This window comes from Nematocida displodere, assembly GCF_001642395.1.
Source record: "Nematocida displodere strain JUm2807 chromosome Unknown 3, whole genome shotgun sequence".
In the NCBI taxonomy this organism is placed as follows: Eukaryota; Fungi; Microsporidia; genus Nematocida; species Nematocida displodere.
The window spans coordinates 93,606-109,248 of record NW_027138158.1 but is presented as its reverse complement, the minus strand read 5'-3'; the positions used below and the strand labels follow the sequence as shown (position 1 = coordinate 109,248).

Below are 15,643 nucleotides of genomic sequence, written 5' to 3'. Positions count from 1 at the left end.
TTGGTGCGCGTTTATTAAATTTATCCAAAGCTACTAGGCAAACCCAAAACCACTAGAACACTCCTCCGCTGAAAAAAGCAGGTTTTTGACCAGTACCTCGTACTCTTCATACTCTGGGAGGTCTAGCTGGTTAAAACAGGTGTGCGCGGAGGGGAGGCGGTTGCTGCTCCCAGACGCCTTGTGGATTTGGAACTTTTGGGGCCCATTCTGTCCCTTCAGTGCTGCAAAGCCTTCAAGTGGCAGCTTGGAGGTTCCCGTTGCGAACTGGAGCAGCTTGGTTCTTTCTTCAACGCTAAAGTTCCTGACGGCTCGCCAGAACCACCGAATGACCTGGGAGTTGGCAGTGTACCCGTGGTAGACCGTGTTGTTTCTCCAGTCATCAACGTCTATTTCAGGTAACCCACTGATCAGTAGCTCCAGCTCTTTTTCATCAAACATTTTCACAAGACTGCTATCAAGGACCTCGACAAACCCTTCAATGAACGCTGCCAGCTGCCTTTCAACCATTCTGATGAGCTTGAAGGTGCAGATAAGGTCAACGTACTCTTTTTTGTTGGCGTTGGTGACTAGCAGGTTTTTTCCGTTATTTTTTAGCTCAACAATTTCCGTTACTCCAAAGCGGTCGTTTTCAATGGAAAAGGTTAGGTCCAACCCAACGGAGTCAATGTCGTTTTCTTCTATCCACTTGAGCGAGCGGTGAAACTCTGGGTCCATAGCTTCCATATCTGTCAGGTCAACGTTGATGCCGAGTATTCGCTTGTAGAAGACCCGGGTGAAGTAGCAGTCAAGGTTCATTCCGTCGTGGACGGCCTTGCCAATGATTCGCCCAATAAACTTGAAGTAGAGCAGGTGCTCGGGGTTGATGTAGCTGTTCGGGTTTGGCTGGTAGGCCAGCCCGATCGGGGTGAACAGGGCATAGTTCGGGTTAAACATTTCTTTGCTTAGCTCGCTGTACCACTCTCTGGTAAGCCCTCCTCCATCAATGCCCTCTTCCTCGGCAAACTTGATGTTGAACTTTCCCTCTCTCACCTCCTTACCTGAATACTGCATCAGCTGGTGGAAGGTATCTTCAAAGATAGTTTCTCGGTTGACAGTTAGTGAGAGAACAGCTCGGGTGGTCCACTGCGTTTCAATCTTCTTGTAAAAGTAGATCCGCTTGTTGTCAAAATCAAGAATTCGGGTGGCAAGTCCTGAAAACGACTCAAACAGCAGTTCAGGCTGTGCCTGAACAAAGGCGTTAAAAATGTCTTTCTCTTTTTCAATCACCCCGTTGTAAAACTCTTTTTCTTCGGGGGTTAGGTCTGTGTACGTCTCTGGCTCGGTCGTTGTTTCGCTGTCTGAGGCGCTTTCCTGCTCGGTGTCTCCTGGCGTGTCTTCAAAGAGCTTTTTCTGTTTGTTCGCCAGGCCAGCCAGTTCTTCTTTGTGCTCGGTGCTTGTGTCGGCCGCTCTGGCTCTGATGTGGTGCACCAGAACAAAGGCCTCAAAGATGGGCAGCAGCGAGGGAATGAGCAGGGAGCCTCTTTCTTTTGGAAGGATTGTTTCAAAGAAGTAGGCCCAAAAGGGGTTGTTTCTTAGCGTGTGCAGATCCTTGAGGGTTTCGGCAGTTACACCGACCCCGCTCAGTATTTTGGTCATTCGCAGCAAGCAGACCAGCTGTTTCTGGGACGGGGCATTCCTGAAGCTTTCCTGCGTCTTGAAGAACGCGGCAACCACCTCCAGGGCCCTGGTTGAGGCGTACTCAAGGTATTCCCTGTAGAAGTACGCCGAGCTATCAATTACAAACTTGATCAGAAAATCAAACACTTCGTCCTGGAGGTCGTACTGGAAGACTTTTAGGAAGCTGTGGATCTCCAGGGTCTTGTGCTCGGGCTCGGGGAGCTTTTTGGAAACAAAGCAGAGGCTGAGCGCGCACAGGAGCTTTAAAACCTCTGCAACCGTTTTTTTGCTGATTGTGTAGAAAATATCGTTAAAAAGCGATGGCTCTTCGCAGAAAACAAACACAAAGTCGTCTGACTTGGTGCAGAGGTACGTTAGTGCCTCCAGGCTTCTTTTGATGGTTGTTCCCGTTCGGTTGTCATTGGTTGGCGAGCTGGTGTAGTTGATCGCCCCAATGTTCTTAACCAGCTCCAGGACCACGTGTGTCCGTATCCCCCGGCTGAGTGAGAGGTGGTTGAGCACTTTGTAGAAAAGCTTCCGGTTAGTGCACTGCGCCACCATGCGGATCAGGTAGGTCACTAGGCGCCGGTCAACTATTTCGTGCCCATCCCGAATCGACACAAAGTGCTCGGCCTTTGGCTTCTTCTTTTTTTCCTTTCGCTGGGGCCTTTCCGTTGCAAACGACTCAAAGTAGCTGATTTCTTCCTCCTCAAAGATCATTCTAACGTTATTTCCCAGTCTTTCAAGGAAGTGGATGCTAATGGGCCGGTACTCAGTGTTTGAAGCAATTCTTTCTTGGTAAAACTGGAAAATTGTATCTCTTAGAATGTCATCTGGCAAACTGTTAAGCACGTCTACATCCATTGGCGGAACGTCGCCGTTTTCATCGCCTATCTGGATGCCTTCTTCGCTGGCAAATCCCTCACTGTCCAGCTCGTACGAGTCGTCTGCCCCCTCGCTGCTGTAAGAGGCGGTGGAAATGTCCTCGCTGTACTGCGCAGTGTACTCGGACGGCGAGAAGACCTCCACCGTCCACGGGTCTCTGGCAACAGGCTGGGTCATTTCCTGGTCGCTGGTGTCTGTTCGGGTCGAGCTTTCAGCTGCGGCCTCTATACTGTGCAGGGCCTGGGTAAGCTCGCTCCCAAAGAACTTGAGGAAGGTCTGTGGCGTGTCTGCAAACAGCTTTAACTCGTCGGAGAACCTTTTGGTGGCCGAATGAATCCCAAGCATTTTGAGAAAATCGACAGCTTCATTTAGTACTTCGGTATGCAAAGCCGGGGAGTTTTCGGGAAGGTGGTAGGGTCTTTCGGTGAAAAGCTCTTCCTGGGTGCTTGTTTCTGAGACGTACGCTGACTCCTCCGAGGTGTAGGAAATGCCCACTTCTGACGATCTTTCCTCTTCAGTCTCAAAATCTGTCCGTTCGCTGTCCATCGTTTCGTTGGTGTCAAAGTCTTCCATGCACCCCTCCCCGTTGTTATCTGTAGACTCTTCCTCGATTTCTCTGGGCTCCTCATAGAAAGCTTCTTTTTCATCGGTGGCCAGCACCCGGGTCAGGTACTCTGCAGTTCTTCCCAGTCTTTGCAGTATTTCCGTGTAGTTGTGGACTCGTGGGTCGATTTCAATCGTTTGCTCGAGAAAGGTTTTGATAATGTTGGACTCTTTGATGATCTGGATGTTTTCCTCAAAGGAGTTTTTGCTGAACCTGGCTGCCAGAATTTTCTGGAGTATCTCTGCTGCAGCTAAAAACTCGCCTGTTGTCGCGGCCATGTGCGCCTTGATCTTTTCCATCAGACAGATTTTCAGGGCCTTGGCATTCGTATAGTTGTAGACGGCCACAATGAAGTATCCTGACCAGTAGGCCATAAAGTCTCCCTCTGTTTCTTTTTCCGTCTTTTCAAGGTCTTTCTCCAGCCTGACCGCTTTGGCACTGATGTAGTCGCTCAAAAAGCAGGCTACCTCTGAGAACCGCGCGTCCTCCAGCGTGTTCATCAGCTGTGGGTAGTTGAACACCAGCTCGCAGAGCACCTGGGCCCGCGAAATCCGCTCAAGGATGTTGGCTGGCGTGCTTCCATTCGAGATCTTGGCGTGCTGGCTAAGAAGCTGGTCGAGGATCCCGCTGTCTATGCCTTCGTACTCTTTCACCGGCTTGCTGAACAGGTCGTTGGTAAGGATGTTGAGCGTCCCTACATTGATATCGATTTGGTGGATCTTTTTGGTTTCCGATTTGATCGCTTTGTGCCGCAGCCCCTCGCCATTCACCCGCTCAAAGTGCTTCTTAACGTACTCCATGAATTCGGTTACCGAGTAGAAAAGCACACTGGTTAGTAGCGTGCACAGTGTTGACGGGACCAGGGTTTGCGACTTGGAGGCAAACTTGGACTTGATCAGCACCTCAAACAGCTGCTTGATGCTTAGCCTGCTCTCTGTGGCCCGCCTCACCACCAGATTGATGATGGGAACGAGCGAGGACTTATCCTCTGCGCCCGGAAGAGCTTTGAACAGCGCATCGACCAAGAGCCCTATTCCGTCGATCTCAAGGTCCATTTGGTGCTCTCTCTGCACCCGCATCACTGCCAGCGCGAGCAAGCCCCGCGCCTCCAAAAGGTCTCTGCTCCCCTCTCCTGAAAAGACGATCTTGGCCCTTAGGTGCTCGGGGATCGGGTAGGCATGGAGCGTGGCTGAAACGGAGGAGACAACCAGCGTGGTGGCTGCAAGCCGCACCAGCGCGGGGTTCTGCGAGCTTTCAGCTTGTTTTAGGAGCTCGGGGAGCTTGTCCTGGAGATAAAGAAACACCTGCTTTTCCCTGACTACGGCCCGGGTTAGAATGGAGTAGAGCCCTGCGCTGTAAACCGACCGAATCGACTCGGGCTCGTTAAGGAGGATTTGGAGAATGTCTGCAGACATGCACGAGTCCAGCTGGGCCCTGGGCATGTCTACCAAGGAGGACAGCAAAAAGTCCCTGAGCTGGTTCCTGAGCTGGTTTCTTTTTCGGGAGGCAAGCGGGCGCAGGCCCGAAGCCTTCCTCTCTGCTGTTTCTTCGGTTCCAACGATGCCAAACGCAGCCTCTGTGATGGAGACCAGGTGGGCCACTGACTCCTTCTCAATTCCGCTTTCCAGGAGCTTAAGGATGTCAACCGCCGTGCTCTCTATCTCAAGCGCGCGTTTCCCGTGTTCCTTGGCTCCGGCGAAAAAGTCTGGTATGCCCCGAACGCAGACACTCAGCACCTCCACCAGGCAGCAGACAGTCTTTTGGTAGGCCTTGGCTTCCATTGCCCCTTCTCTTTCTGCCAGACAGATCGCTGTCTCTTTGAGGAACCGGTCCACTGAGAAGGTGGTGAGAATATCTTTGCAGTGCCTGAAAAACGGTGTTCCGTTGCTTAGGAGCATGTAGTTTCGGAGGGCCTGGAGGTGCATCTGAATGGGTTTGGTGCCACTGGTGTAGTTTTCCGCCACGCTTCGGTCCTTTTCCAGGTTGCTGGTGGCGAGCGAGAAGACTTCCAGGAACAGGTGGCGGTAGTGGAACTTGCTGTCGTCCTCGGTGGCGCCTGGAATGCACTGTCTGAGCATGCCCAGGGTCAGCGAATAGAAAAGGTTCTGGACGGTGTGCGCCGTTGTGGTTTCTGGACTGTGGCTGCGAATGGCGTCATTTACTGCTGCAATGGTGGCTAGGAAAGGTTGTCCAGATACGTACCCGGCAAAGACTTCTGGCGCCTTGACACTTGAGAAAAGCAGAGCATTCATGATGAACATAACCCGCTTAAGCTCTTGTATGTCAATTTCAGGTTTTCCAGGGTTTTCGGGGTGCTCGGGGTTTTCAGGTTTTTCGAGTGTTTCGGATAGGTCGGAGACACCCGAGCACAGTACTTTGTTGAGTCGGGCAGAGAAGTGCTCAATCACTGTCAGTGGGTGCTCTGAAAGCGCGTGCTTGATAATGTCCAGGCTGACCTCAAAGAGCTCGGCCTCGACTGGAACATCGAGCAAGCAGAGCCAGTCCACCGTGCGCTCCAGCAGCTGCCCTGCAAGTAGGTCGTGGGTCGGCATGGGGTTGCAGCTTGCACAGGAAATCGCCTTAAAGATGTTTTCAAGCATCATTAGCCGCGTGTCCCCGTCAAGGCCGCCAATCTGTGCCTGCAGCCTGTCCAGAGCGCTGAAAATGCCCTCGTTAAGCAAAGCAGTCATCTGTGGGTAGTGTCTAACTATTCTCTCCATCACCAGCCCGTAGGTCGTTGGTATCTCATAGCACATGACTGTATCACACAGCTCTACATGCACAAAGCACCTGAACAGTTTCTGAATGATTTTGGCCTCGGCCATCTTTTCGTGAAGCTCCTGGCACAAAAAGAACGCTTCGGTGATCGTTAGCACCTCAATCAGGTAGTCTGGCACGGCTGGAGGCTCGTGCTCCATGCTTTTGAGAAAGCCTTTGAAGATGCCTGCCTCAACAATGAATGAAATGTTTGCAGGCTCGGTGTTGATGTAGTCTGCAACGGCTGAAAAAAGATAGGCAAGCACCGACGGATGAAACTGCTCTGAGGCGTGCAGAATGTGCGTGATAGCCCGGGGGAAGTCTCCCTCCAGAAACCCGCGCATTGACTCTCCCGTTCCCGCATTCTGAAACAGCTGCGAGGTTATCTTCATAATCGCCTTGACGTAGCACATCAGGTTGTAATCCCCGCTTCGTCCCTGGAGCACCAGAGAAACTGCCATCAGCAACTCTTTCCCAAGAATAACCATGCCCCCCTCCGAAAGAAACCGCGGGAATGGCGCTGGAATGGTGAAAAGAAAGGTGTTGGCACACATCACCAGCTTGCTCTTTTTTCGGAAGTCAACATCGGACCTGTCCCTTAGGGTGCTGCATATGTACTGCACAATCCCGGCAGAGTACAGCGCTGAGGCCCCTGGCGCCGAGGCAAAAAATGAGCTCAGAAGGTTAAAGAAGCTAACCACAAAGTGCTCTGGCATCTGCTCATTGACCACCCTGCTCAGCGTCGCCATAACCATCCCGTCGTGCAAGTGGCTGTCCATCGCTCCAATCAAGGCGCTGTGCCTGATCCGCATCCTAAAAAGAGCATCAATCATCACCAACCCTGCCTCTTTTAGCCGATACTCTCCGTTTTTCACAACGTCCAGCACCTCAACCAGGTCCCTGCCAATGAACTCGGAGTCAATCGAGAGATCGGTGTGCTTGTAGTAGACAAGAGCGCCAAACCCAAGCATTTTGACCACGGCCAGGCTGCTCGTCTCCTCAACAAAGTGGAAGCTTCGCAGCGCGTGGGACAGTCTCTTGGTTTCTGTTTTCGGCACCAGTTTTTCGTTTAGGTTGTAAATACCTTTTTTCAGGACTTTGCTGAGGCTCAGCCGGACTGTTTTCTTCTGCTGCTCGTCGTAGTAGCTGAACACCTGCAAAGGCTTCGATCTGACCCGGTCCACCAGAACATTCAGCGTTTCCATTGACATAAGGCTCATACTGTTCCTAATCGACCGCTGAATGTGTATCTTTGATGAAAAAAAACAGACAAGATACAGCGCCTCTATCGCTAAATCCAGCTCAAACGAGTAAATCAGGTGCTCAATGACGTCAAAGCTGTTGAAAATGCTCTTGTTGGAGCTGTTTTCTACCAGCACCTTCTGAAACCTCAGAATTTCTCTGGCAACGTCTCGGTCTTGCGGCTCCATTGGCTGACTCTGCAGTCCATCAAGCCGGTACTTCTGCACCAGGTCCTGGAGGATCGTGTCAAATCTATCAAGGACTTCAACCCAGTAGACAAGGTCTGTTTTGCAATGTTTCCATTCGTCTATTTTGGAAAGATATCCTGGCATCTCGCATGTGTCCATGGTTTCAAGTGCTTTAATCATTGCACACACTTTCTCCATTGGCTGTGAGAATCTTCTTTCTACCGGTCTCTGTATTCTCATTTTGCAAATAAAAAAAATAGAGTATTTCTGTACTACCGTACTGTACCACTGTACCGCGCCGTACCACGCACCGTACCACCGTACCGCGCCGTGCCACGCAACCGCCGATAGACCATGTACCATTTATTGTCTGCCACCCCATACACACCGTACCGCACTGCACTGTACCACACATTGTACCAAGCAGCACACACCCCGTACCGTATCGCAGATAGACCAAGGCCTCCCTACTGTCCAGGCTGTCTCTCCTGGTCCAGAAGGATCTTAGGCTTGAAGGTAAGCGGGGCAAATAAGGTGCCGCCCCCCGTGAAGAACTTGGACCCAAACTCTACCCAGTGGAGACGCAAGCTGTGAAGAACGGCACTGAGGCCCTCAAGGCAGACAAGAATAAGCACCGTTCCAAGAAGCCAAATAATGCTTGATCCGAGCCTAAAGGTCATTGAGGCTCCTGGGGCCCCTATGGTTTTGAAGAAAAGAATGGAGCTGAGCTCGCCGTGCGCCAGCGACACGGCCCAGAGCCTCAGGTACGAAGAAATGTTTGAAACCAGGCCCATTAGAAACTCAACCCCCTCAATGAGCGAGTGCACCCAGAGGTCTAGATTGGTCATCGCTGGGGGAATGGTTTTGGTCACGGTGTGGTAGATGGGCACTGAAAGGAGCATGATGGGCACCGAGGCTATAAAAACTGCCATCAGTAGCTTTTGAATCAGGCCCTGTGCAAAAAACACTTGGTTTTCAGGTAGCGGGCTGGTGAATGAAATCATCTCAAGAACAATGGCAATGATGCCTGGCCAGTTGGTAGATGGCGTTACCCACTTCAGCACAATCAAAAAAGCCATGTATCCTATCAGAGATAGGAAAATAAGCATTTGTGGAACAACTACCCCGAAAAGTCGGGCTTTTTCGCTCCTAAACGACGCGTTCATCCCGTTAAGCACCATGCCCAGCGTGATGTGGATAAACCCAATCACAATGCTCATTTTCATCTTCAGGGAGTTAATGAACATTTGCCCGTTTTTGGCGTGGTGCCAGGCGCTGTCTATTCCAAAGAGGCAGAGGCGGTAGTGCTCCCCCTTGGCATCGTACCCTGAGAACATGTCGCCAATCGGGTACCCCAGAAAGTCGCTGTAGAGGAACCCGAAGTAAATTGACCAAAGCCCCATAAACACCAGCAGGTATCTCCCCTCAAAGATAATTTCAACGGACTTTGGGATGCTAAGCACCTTTTCTTTCCTCACCAGGTACATTCCAACTGCCAAAACAATCAGGCCGTGCCCTACATCCCCAAACATTGCCCCAAAGAAAAAAGGGAAGGTTGTCACGGTAAAGACTGCCGGGTTGATTTCCTGGTACTGCGGGATCCCGTAAACGTTGGTCAGCTCCTGGAAGCACTTGGTGAGCTTGTTGGTGTCAAAGTGTGTTGGCCGAACGGCGTCTTCTGGGATGGGCACCACTTCTGCAGCTACGTCCCCATGTGCCTCACAAATCTTTTTGATTACCCGCCCAAAGCGATCTTCGTTGCGCTTAAGAATGAACCCCTGCCCGGTAAAGTAGGAGTTTTCTTTGTTTACCTCAAGCTTTTCTTTGGCCCCCTCAATCTCTATCTCCCGGATGACGTAGTACCTCCAGGTCAGCAGCTCCTTGGCAATCACTTTTCTCTCTTTTGACAGCGCTTCCAGGTTGATTTGGTGGACTTTTGACACCTGCGAAAGATTTGTGCTGATAGAAAGCAAACTGCCATCTTCTTTTTGCGCGTTTTTTTTGTTATCGTACCTGACAATCCGGGCATCTATTTTCGTGCAAATATTTCTGATGCGCTCAATCGCTCTTTCTCCGTGGGTGAAACAGATAAAGCCTGCTTTGGTGGGCGAGGCCATGTCTATCGGCAGAAAACAGAGATTGCCGTGCAGAGACTTCCACAAAAACTTTTCCAGATTGTGGGTTTGGCTTTTGGTAATAACCCCCGAAACGTACTCCAAGCCTACTTTTGACACTATGTCTAAATCAAACTCGGCCCCCGGCATCCCCTCTTCCACCACTTTTTGCAGCTCCTGGAGGACCACAACGTCTTCCTGCAGCTTTTTCTCCTTTTCAGCTGTTTCTTTGATGATTTGGGCAAGCTGAACCACCCGATAGTAGTGCTTGTCTATCTCTTTTTTGATGGTGTCGCTGGACGCAAGGTCTGGCGGAAGCATTGCTGACTCTCTAGTCAGTGGAAGCTTCTGTTTCTTCAGCTCCTGCACTAAAAAGTCAATTCTGGCCAAAATTCTTTCCATTTCAAGCCTGTGCGCTGACTTTACTCGTTTTTTGTCCGACAGAGGAACCAAATGGAGGAGTTCTCTACTTCCCAGCTCTTCCAACGCGTTTCTCACTATATCCGGCGAGATATAGACCCGGACCATGCTAACATCTTCACTTCTGAACATTGCAAACTAAAATTCTAAAATTAAAAAAGGACAGCCAAGAGCAGCCAATAGAAAGAAAAACTTTGTCTTCAGCCATCCATCCATGCTTGAATGCACCTACAGATACAAAAACAAGAAAAAATGGCTAGAAGGCTTTGTAACCGTTACAAGCGCCAGAGTTACTCTCTTTGATACCCAGAACACGGTCCTAGATTACGTCGGCGCACAAAAGGTCCAAGTGCTAGATGATGACACCTTCAGCACTGCCTACTTTGTTGTTCTCCCAGAGAGTCCCAGCACCTTTCACCTTTCACTCGCATCCTCACACCCGCCCCCCTCTACCACGCCCTCTACACCTCCCCCCGCTTACTACCGCAGCAACCCAGACCTAGACAAGTCCATTCTTAATGCCATTGGTCCAGGGTTGTCCCCGACCCACTCCCTTCCCAACCCCACCACCGTGCCCAACCCCACCGCCGTACCCAAACCTGGCCCCAAACCCAGAAATAAGCTTCTAGATCTATTTTAAGGTCCTGGTAGAATGAATAAAATTTATGAGACTTAAACTTGCAGTGACAACGGGAACCTTTGGATACAACGCTCTGGTTGATGCAATCGTTTACTCGGCAAAAGAACTATCCGTAAAATACAGCACCATCCACATTCAGTACGGCAGGTCTCTTCCCGTGTCACTTGGGTCACTCTCGGGCTTAGACGGTGTTTACACCATTCACGGCCTAGCCATTAAGGCTATCCCGTACTACCAGAGCCTAGCAGACTTTACGAAAGACTCTTCCACCGTTGTAACCCACGGAGGCACCGGAACAGTAATTGAGCTGCTTAAGCTAACCCTTCCGTTCATTGTTGTCCCAAACACCAGTCTTAGCGGCAACCACCAGGAGGAGTTTACCCGCCTCCTCAAAAACGATCTAGCTGTTTCGTCGCCCCAGGCCATTGTTAAAGACCTTCTCTCGCGGCCCGCTCCTCCCAAAACCCTCAACGTCTCCGGGGAGCTGTGGACCCACATCCTCCGCCACTGACCCAGCCCTGACCCAGCACCTTGCCCAGCACAAGCTAGTCTTCCATGGTGTAGTGGTTATCATTCTCGCTTGTCACGCGGGGGACCAGGGTTCGATTCCCTGTGGAAGAGTTTTATTTTAGCTTTTATTTGATCTTGGAACCAACTAAGCACCGAAGGCGGCATCCACTGCCCGATGAAAGAGTCCTTTGGCAGCCGCCATGCCCCAGTGCCTGAGAAGTGCTGCGGCCCCAATGGCTCCAATGGCAGCTCCTACCTTGATAAAGACCTTGGCACTGCTCGTGCTAATTACGCTTACTCTTCCGTTAATGGACGTACAAATAACGGTTTTTCCAATACTGGTGATTGATGACACGGGCGTGGAAAAGACCTTGCTTCGCCAGAGCTCCTTTCCCCTGCTGTAATTAATGATGTACCCATCACCGTTCCCGACTAAAAAGCTCTGGTTGCTGAGACAGTGGATGACAATACACTTGGACTCAATCACCCGGTGCGTCTTTCCATGGCTTGTCATTGTAACGACTGATCTCGTGCTTTTGGGCAGTTGAACGATGTACCCCAAAGACCTTTCACTGGTGTAGTCGCAAATTTCTCCATCAAGCAGCGACTGCTCTCCTTTTTGGGAAAGAAGGTACTCGTTTTCCTTGGTAACGATTTCTCCCAACTGATTGTTAATGCCTAAAATGGAAATAACCTTGTCGGTGGTTTTTTTTTCGGTTAGGGGGTAGGGAAAGTCTGGATTGTCAAGGAAAGCTTCAACGCTGCACTCGTAGATGCCCTCCTTAGCCACAAAGTGGATCTGGTTGTCAAGAATAATCGGCGAAGATGCCCCCTCGGGAAAGTGCACGGGCCCCTGGATGGTGTTTTTGTGGATGGTAAAGAGCTCTGAAGAATCCTCGTAGGAGACAATCACCTGGTTCTGGTACGCTTTGGCTGAGACAACCACGCTTTTGACAATCACCTCGTGCAACAGCTCCAGCCTGGGCGTGAGAAGTGAGAGTTTGTTTGGAAACCCGAAAAGCGGGTTTCCTCCCCCGCCCCCAACCAAAATCTTCCCCTCCACCGCGAGCGCTGTCGTCAGAGGCATTCCCTCCTTGTACCTTTCTCCCATGTAAATAAACAAATTTAATTCTCTTTATTCCTCGGAGTGTTACAGGGAGAATTCGGGTGGAGGCAAGGTGGCCGAGCGGTCTAAGGCGCTAGGTTTAGGTCCTAGTCTTCTTCGGAAGGCGGGGGTTCGAATCCCCCCCTTGTCATTTTTTCTTTTTCATTGGGCGCTTCTCCCACTTGCAGTGGCACGTCGTTTTATGGATGTTTCACCGTGGAGATAAAAATACCCATGTCCTTTCGCAGAGATGTTCCCCTGCCTTTTTGCCTCTGCAAAGATAAACTGGGAAGACGTCAAAACCTTCCACTTTTTTCTGTTCTCCTCCTCATCCGCGGACTGGCAGCTAACGAAGGCCCTCAACGACGTCGAGCGGAGGTTCATTGCCCTTGGGTCTCTGTCGTACGCCCGCGTTGGCGGCGTAGCGGCTAAAGTTAGCTTGATGGTAACCAAAGATACGGCCCAGGACGAAGTGCTGCGGGGGGTACAGAGCGTCTTCCCCCACGCTGTGAAGATAAACCTGCCCCCGTACCTTCTCTCCAACAAGGAGGGGTTTTTGCTGAGCATTGAGCGAGTGTCTCAGTGGAACGGCGCCCGGATCGAGGTTACCTACGCGCTCAGCTCTTTTGGTGTGACCATATTTGGCACTGTTGAGCAAACGAGCAAAACCAAAACGGAAATCTACCGCCTGGTGGAAGAGTTTTTGGGAAATGAAACACGAACGGCCAAATCTTACGTCCAGGCCCCTGCCCTGATCAATTCGGGGGTGAGGGTGTACTTTGAAACAAAGATCTTCTCCAATCGAGCTCTTTTTTCCAAAAACAGCGCTAATGATATCTTTCCTAAACTGGACCAAAAAGGAAAAGTTTTTAGAAAACTGATGCCCATTGATAAGATCAAGCTGGCCTACATCATGACATACACAAAAGACACCATTGAGGACATTCTCGCCCTGAACGACGCATACATCGACAAAATCGTTGAGGAGGCCGGGCTGTCCTACCTGGCCGTGTCCAGTCTCTCGGAGAAGGACTTGGTTGAGGCCGTTTCCGAGCTTTCGCTCCTGTTTGCCTCGATTGTTTCGGTGCACATCCAAACCATCAGCCTCCACTCTGCAGCCAGGGTCTTTGTTTTGGAAATGGGCGGGTTTTTGGTGGTGATTGGAGAAAGCGCCGAAATAAAGAAGATTCTCCGGGAGACTGACCTCACCTGCGAGCTGCAAATGGACATAAGCGCGTCCATTGAGGAGTTTATCTGCGGGAAAAAAAACGGTAAAATCAACAAGGTCGCTAAAGAAAGCCAGTGCACCCTGTTTGTCCGAAAAACGGAGCCTTTGCTTGAAATAGCCCTGGTGATCCAGGGCGGCGCCAAAAACATTGAGTTCTCCCTCTCAATGATTGAAGACGAGCTCCCTGCCGAGTACTCCTTCTACCTCCACGAAAAACACCACAAGCGGATCATCGGCTACGGCGGGAAGTCCATCCAGCGCCTTATGAAGAAACACGGGGTCTACATAAAGTTTGACAGTTGCGCACACAAGGGACACAACGTCGTTATCCGCACCCCGAAAAAAAACAAGGAGAGCCTGCACCGGATGTACAAAGAGGTGATGGAACTCGCTGGCGAAGTTCCGGAGATGTCTCTGGGCGTTTGGACTAAGTTTTCTCTGATTGACTTTTATGCCATCAGTTTTGGGATCTACAAACTAAATTCAGGGTCGGTTGCGGTTTTTTTGAATGAACCGTTAGAGGTGTTTTACTTTTTGGTGCCCGGCACAAGACCTGACGCCATTTTCAAGGCCAAGCCCCTTTGCACCATAGATGGCAGCGCAGTGGTCCCCTCTATCGACCCAGACTTCAAGGGAACACTGATTACAACTAATTTTTGGAAGAAAAAGTCTGGGATATCTATGTACATGGCTAACGGCTATGACCCGTTGCTCTTCAGCGAAGAAGCCCTCTGGAGCAAAAAGTGGAGTCTTTCCCTTCCTGGAACGTGGCAGCGCGCCCTGTGGGGCGAAAGACGCTTTTTCAGGATGTGAGAGGAGTAAATGTCCTTTGATTTGTTTGTTGTTATGGATGTGCTGCTGCAGGACGTACGAAGTGCCCTTAGCCGCGGGGAAGGCATCAAAGCTCTCCTCCTTGATCACTCCACGAAGAAGGCCCTGAGCCCGCTTATTTCTCACGGCGAGCTTCTCTCCTATGACTTTTTCCTTTTTGAAACGATCGACCGAGAAAGACCTCCCATCTCTGTCAGCTGTGTGGCCATTCTGACACAGCAGAGCCTCGACCTGCTTGTGCGCGAGGTGGGAGCCCCTAGATACGGCGAGTACTTTGTCTTTGTTACCGACGAGCTCTCTGAAGACGAAATCCTGCAAATTGCTGAAAAAGACGTCTTCGGGGTGGTCAAGGAGCTGCAGGAGCTGTACATCGGCAACGTTCCCGTCGACAGAAGCTTTTTTGTGACGGATGAGCCCGACCCCAGGCAGAGTGCCCGCGCCCTGGTCTGTTTGCTGCGGGGAATGGGCATATCCCCCCGAATCAGGTATCTTTTTGGGTCCGAGGTAAGCTACAAAACCGCGGAAGTGGTTCTGGACGCCTTTGTCCCTGACCCCGCCTGCAACAGCGACCTGCTGGTGCTTGAGCGGAGCTTTGACCTCTTTACCCCCCTCCAGTACTCCTGGACGTACCAGTGCATGGCCGCTGAGTACTTGCACTACACGGCAGGCCTGATCAGGTGGGACACCCAAACATTACCCGTTTCGGACAACGATCACTTTTTTCAGGACACAAAATTCAAAGACATTCTCTCAGCCACCGAGTACCTGAGCAACTCCCTGAAAAAGATCAAAGCTTCGAGAGAGGTCGTTGGCGAGTTTGTCACCACCCTCAGACAGCGCGCCAAGGATAGCGAGAGATTGATTGCCCACCTCCAGGCGCTCAGCAAAGTATCCGCCGAGTGTCTGGTGAATGACGCAGTCTCCGAGACCATGGCCGACGTCATCCAGGGAGGCTGTATCGACCTAAAAGCGGTGGATACGTACACCAACGCACAGAAGCTGCGCCTCGCCCTCGTGGCCCGCGCCTGCGCTTCTGCAAGTGACCTATCCTTTGCCCGGATGCTCTGGAATGACTCTCCTGACTATAGCGGCCTGTGCCGTGCATATCCCAAAGAGGTAGAAAACTTTGCCAAGACTTTCCTAATGGAGAAAGTGTGCCGCAAAAAACCTGGATATGACAAAACAAAGAGCAGAAAGCTTGGGTACATACCAGTGCTCGAAAAACTCCTGGAAAAGATGCAAACAGACGCCCTGAGCGAGCGAGCCTTCCCGCACCTTAAAAACGCGCCTGGCGAGAACAACGTAACGGTAATCTTCATTTCTGGCGGCGCCACTCTCCTTGAATACAAAGCGATGTGTGAGCTGTTTGCTCGCCGCTTCCCCAAAAAGGAATGTGTCTTGGTTAGCGATAAGCTTGTCACTGCTGAAGATATTATTAAAAGCGTGAAGCCCTAGCCTCTGGG

At 51.0% G+C, this 15,643-nt stretch overlaps 7 protein-coding genes across 7 annotated transcripts; 4 read left to right on the top strand and 3 right to left on the bottom strand.

Moving 5' to 3' along the window:
• Positions 1–33: 33 nt before the first annotated feature.
• On the bottom strand, positions 34–7,572 carry NEDG_01001 (E3 ubiquitin-protein ligase HUWE1; the record flags this gene model as incomplete). Its single annotated transcript, XM_067688419.1, has 1 exon — positions 34–7,572. The coding sequence occupies one exon, from the start codon at positions 7,570–7,572 to the stop codon at positions 34–36; it is 7,539 nt and encodes a 2,512-aa protein (XP_067543607.1).
• Positions 7,573–7,799: 227 nt separating this feature from the next.
• NEDG_01000 (V-type H+-transporting ATPase subunit a) lies at positions 7,800–9,998 on the bottom strand (the record flags this gene model as incomplete). Its single annotated transcript, XM_067688418.1, has 1 exon — positions 7,800–9,998. One exon carries the CDS (start codon positions 9,996–9,998, stop codon positions 7,800–7,802), a length of 2,199 nt encoding a protein of 732 aa, XP_067543606.1.
• Positions 9,999–10,080: 82 nt separating this feature from the next.
• Positions 10,081–10,506, top strand: NEDG_00999 (uncharacterized protein; the record flags this gene model as incomplete). The annotated part of the gene is made up of 1 exon (XM_067688417.1): positions 10,081–10,506. One exon carries the CDS (start codon positions 10,081–10,083, stop codon positions 10,504–10,506), a length of 426 nt encoding a protein of 141 aa, XP_067543605.1.
• Positions 10,507–10,531: 25 nt separating this feature from the next.
• On the top strand, positions 10,532–11,017 carry NEDG_00998 (beta-1,4-N-acetylglucosaminyltransferase; the record flags this gene model as incomplete). The annotated part of the gene is made up of 1 exon (XM_067688416.1): positions 10,532–11,017. One exon carries the CDS (start codon positions 10,532–10,534, stop codon positions 11,015–11,017), a length of 486 nt encoding a protein of 161 aa, XP_067543604.1.
• Positions 11,018–11,161: 144 nt separating this feature from the next.
• NEDG_00997 (uncharacterized protein) lies at positions 11,162–12,127 on the bottom strand (the record flags this gene model as incomplete). Its single annotated transcript, XM_067688415.1, has 1 exon — positions 11,162–12,127. One exon carries the CDS (start codon positions 12,125–12,127, stop codon positions 11,162–11,164), a length of 966 nt encoding a protein of 321 aa, XP_067543603.1.
• Positions 12,128–12,371: 244 nt separating this feature from the next.
• NEDG_00996 (uncharacterized protein) lies at positions 12,372–14,162 on the top strand (the record flags this gene model as incomplete). Its single annotated transcript, XM_067688414.1, has 1 exon — positions 12,372–14,162. The coding sequence occupies one exon, from the start codon at positions 12,372–12,374 to the stop codon at positions 14,160–14,162; it is 1,791 nt and encodes a 596-aa protein (XP_067543602.1).
• A 33-nt stretch (positions 14,163–14,195) lies between these two features.
• Positions 14,196–15,635, top strand: NEDG_00995 (vacuolar protein sorting-associated protein 45; the record flags this gene model as incomplete). The annotated part of the gene is made up of 1 exon (XM_067688413.1): positions 14,196–15,635. The coding sequence occupies one exon, from the start codon at positions 14,196–14,198 to the stop codon at positions 15,633–15,635; it is 1,440 nt and encodes a 479-aa protein (XP_067543601.1).
• Positions 15,636–15,643: the final 8 nt, after the last annotated feature.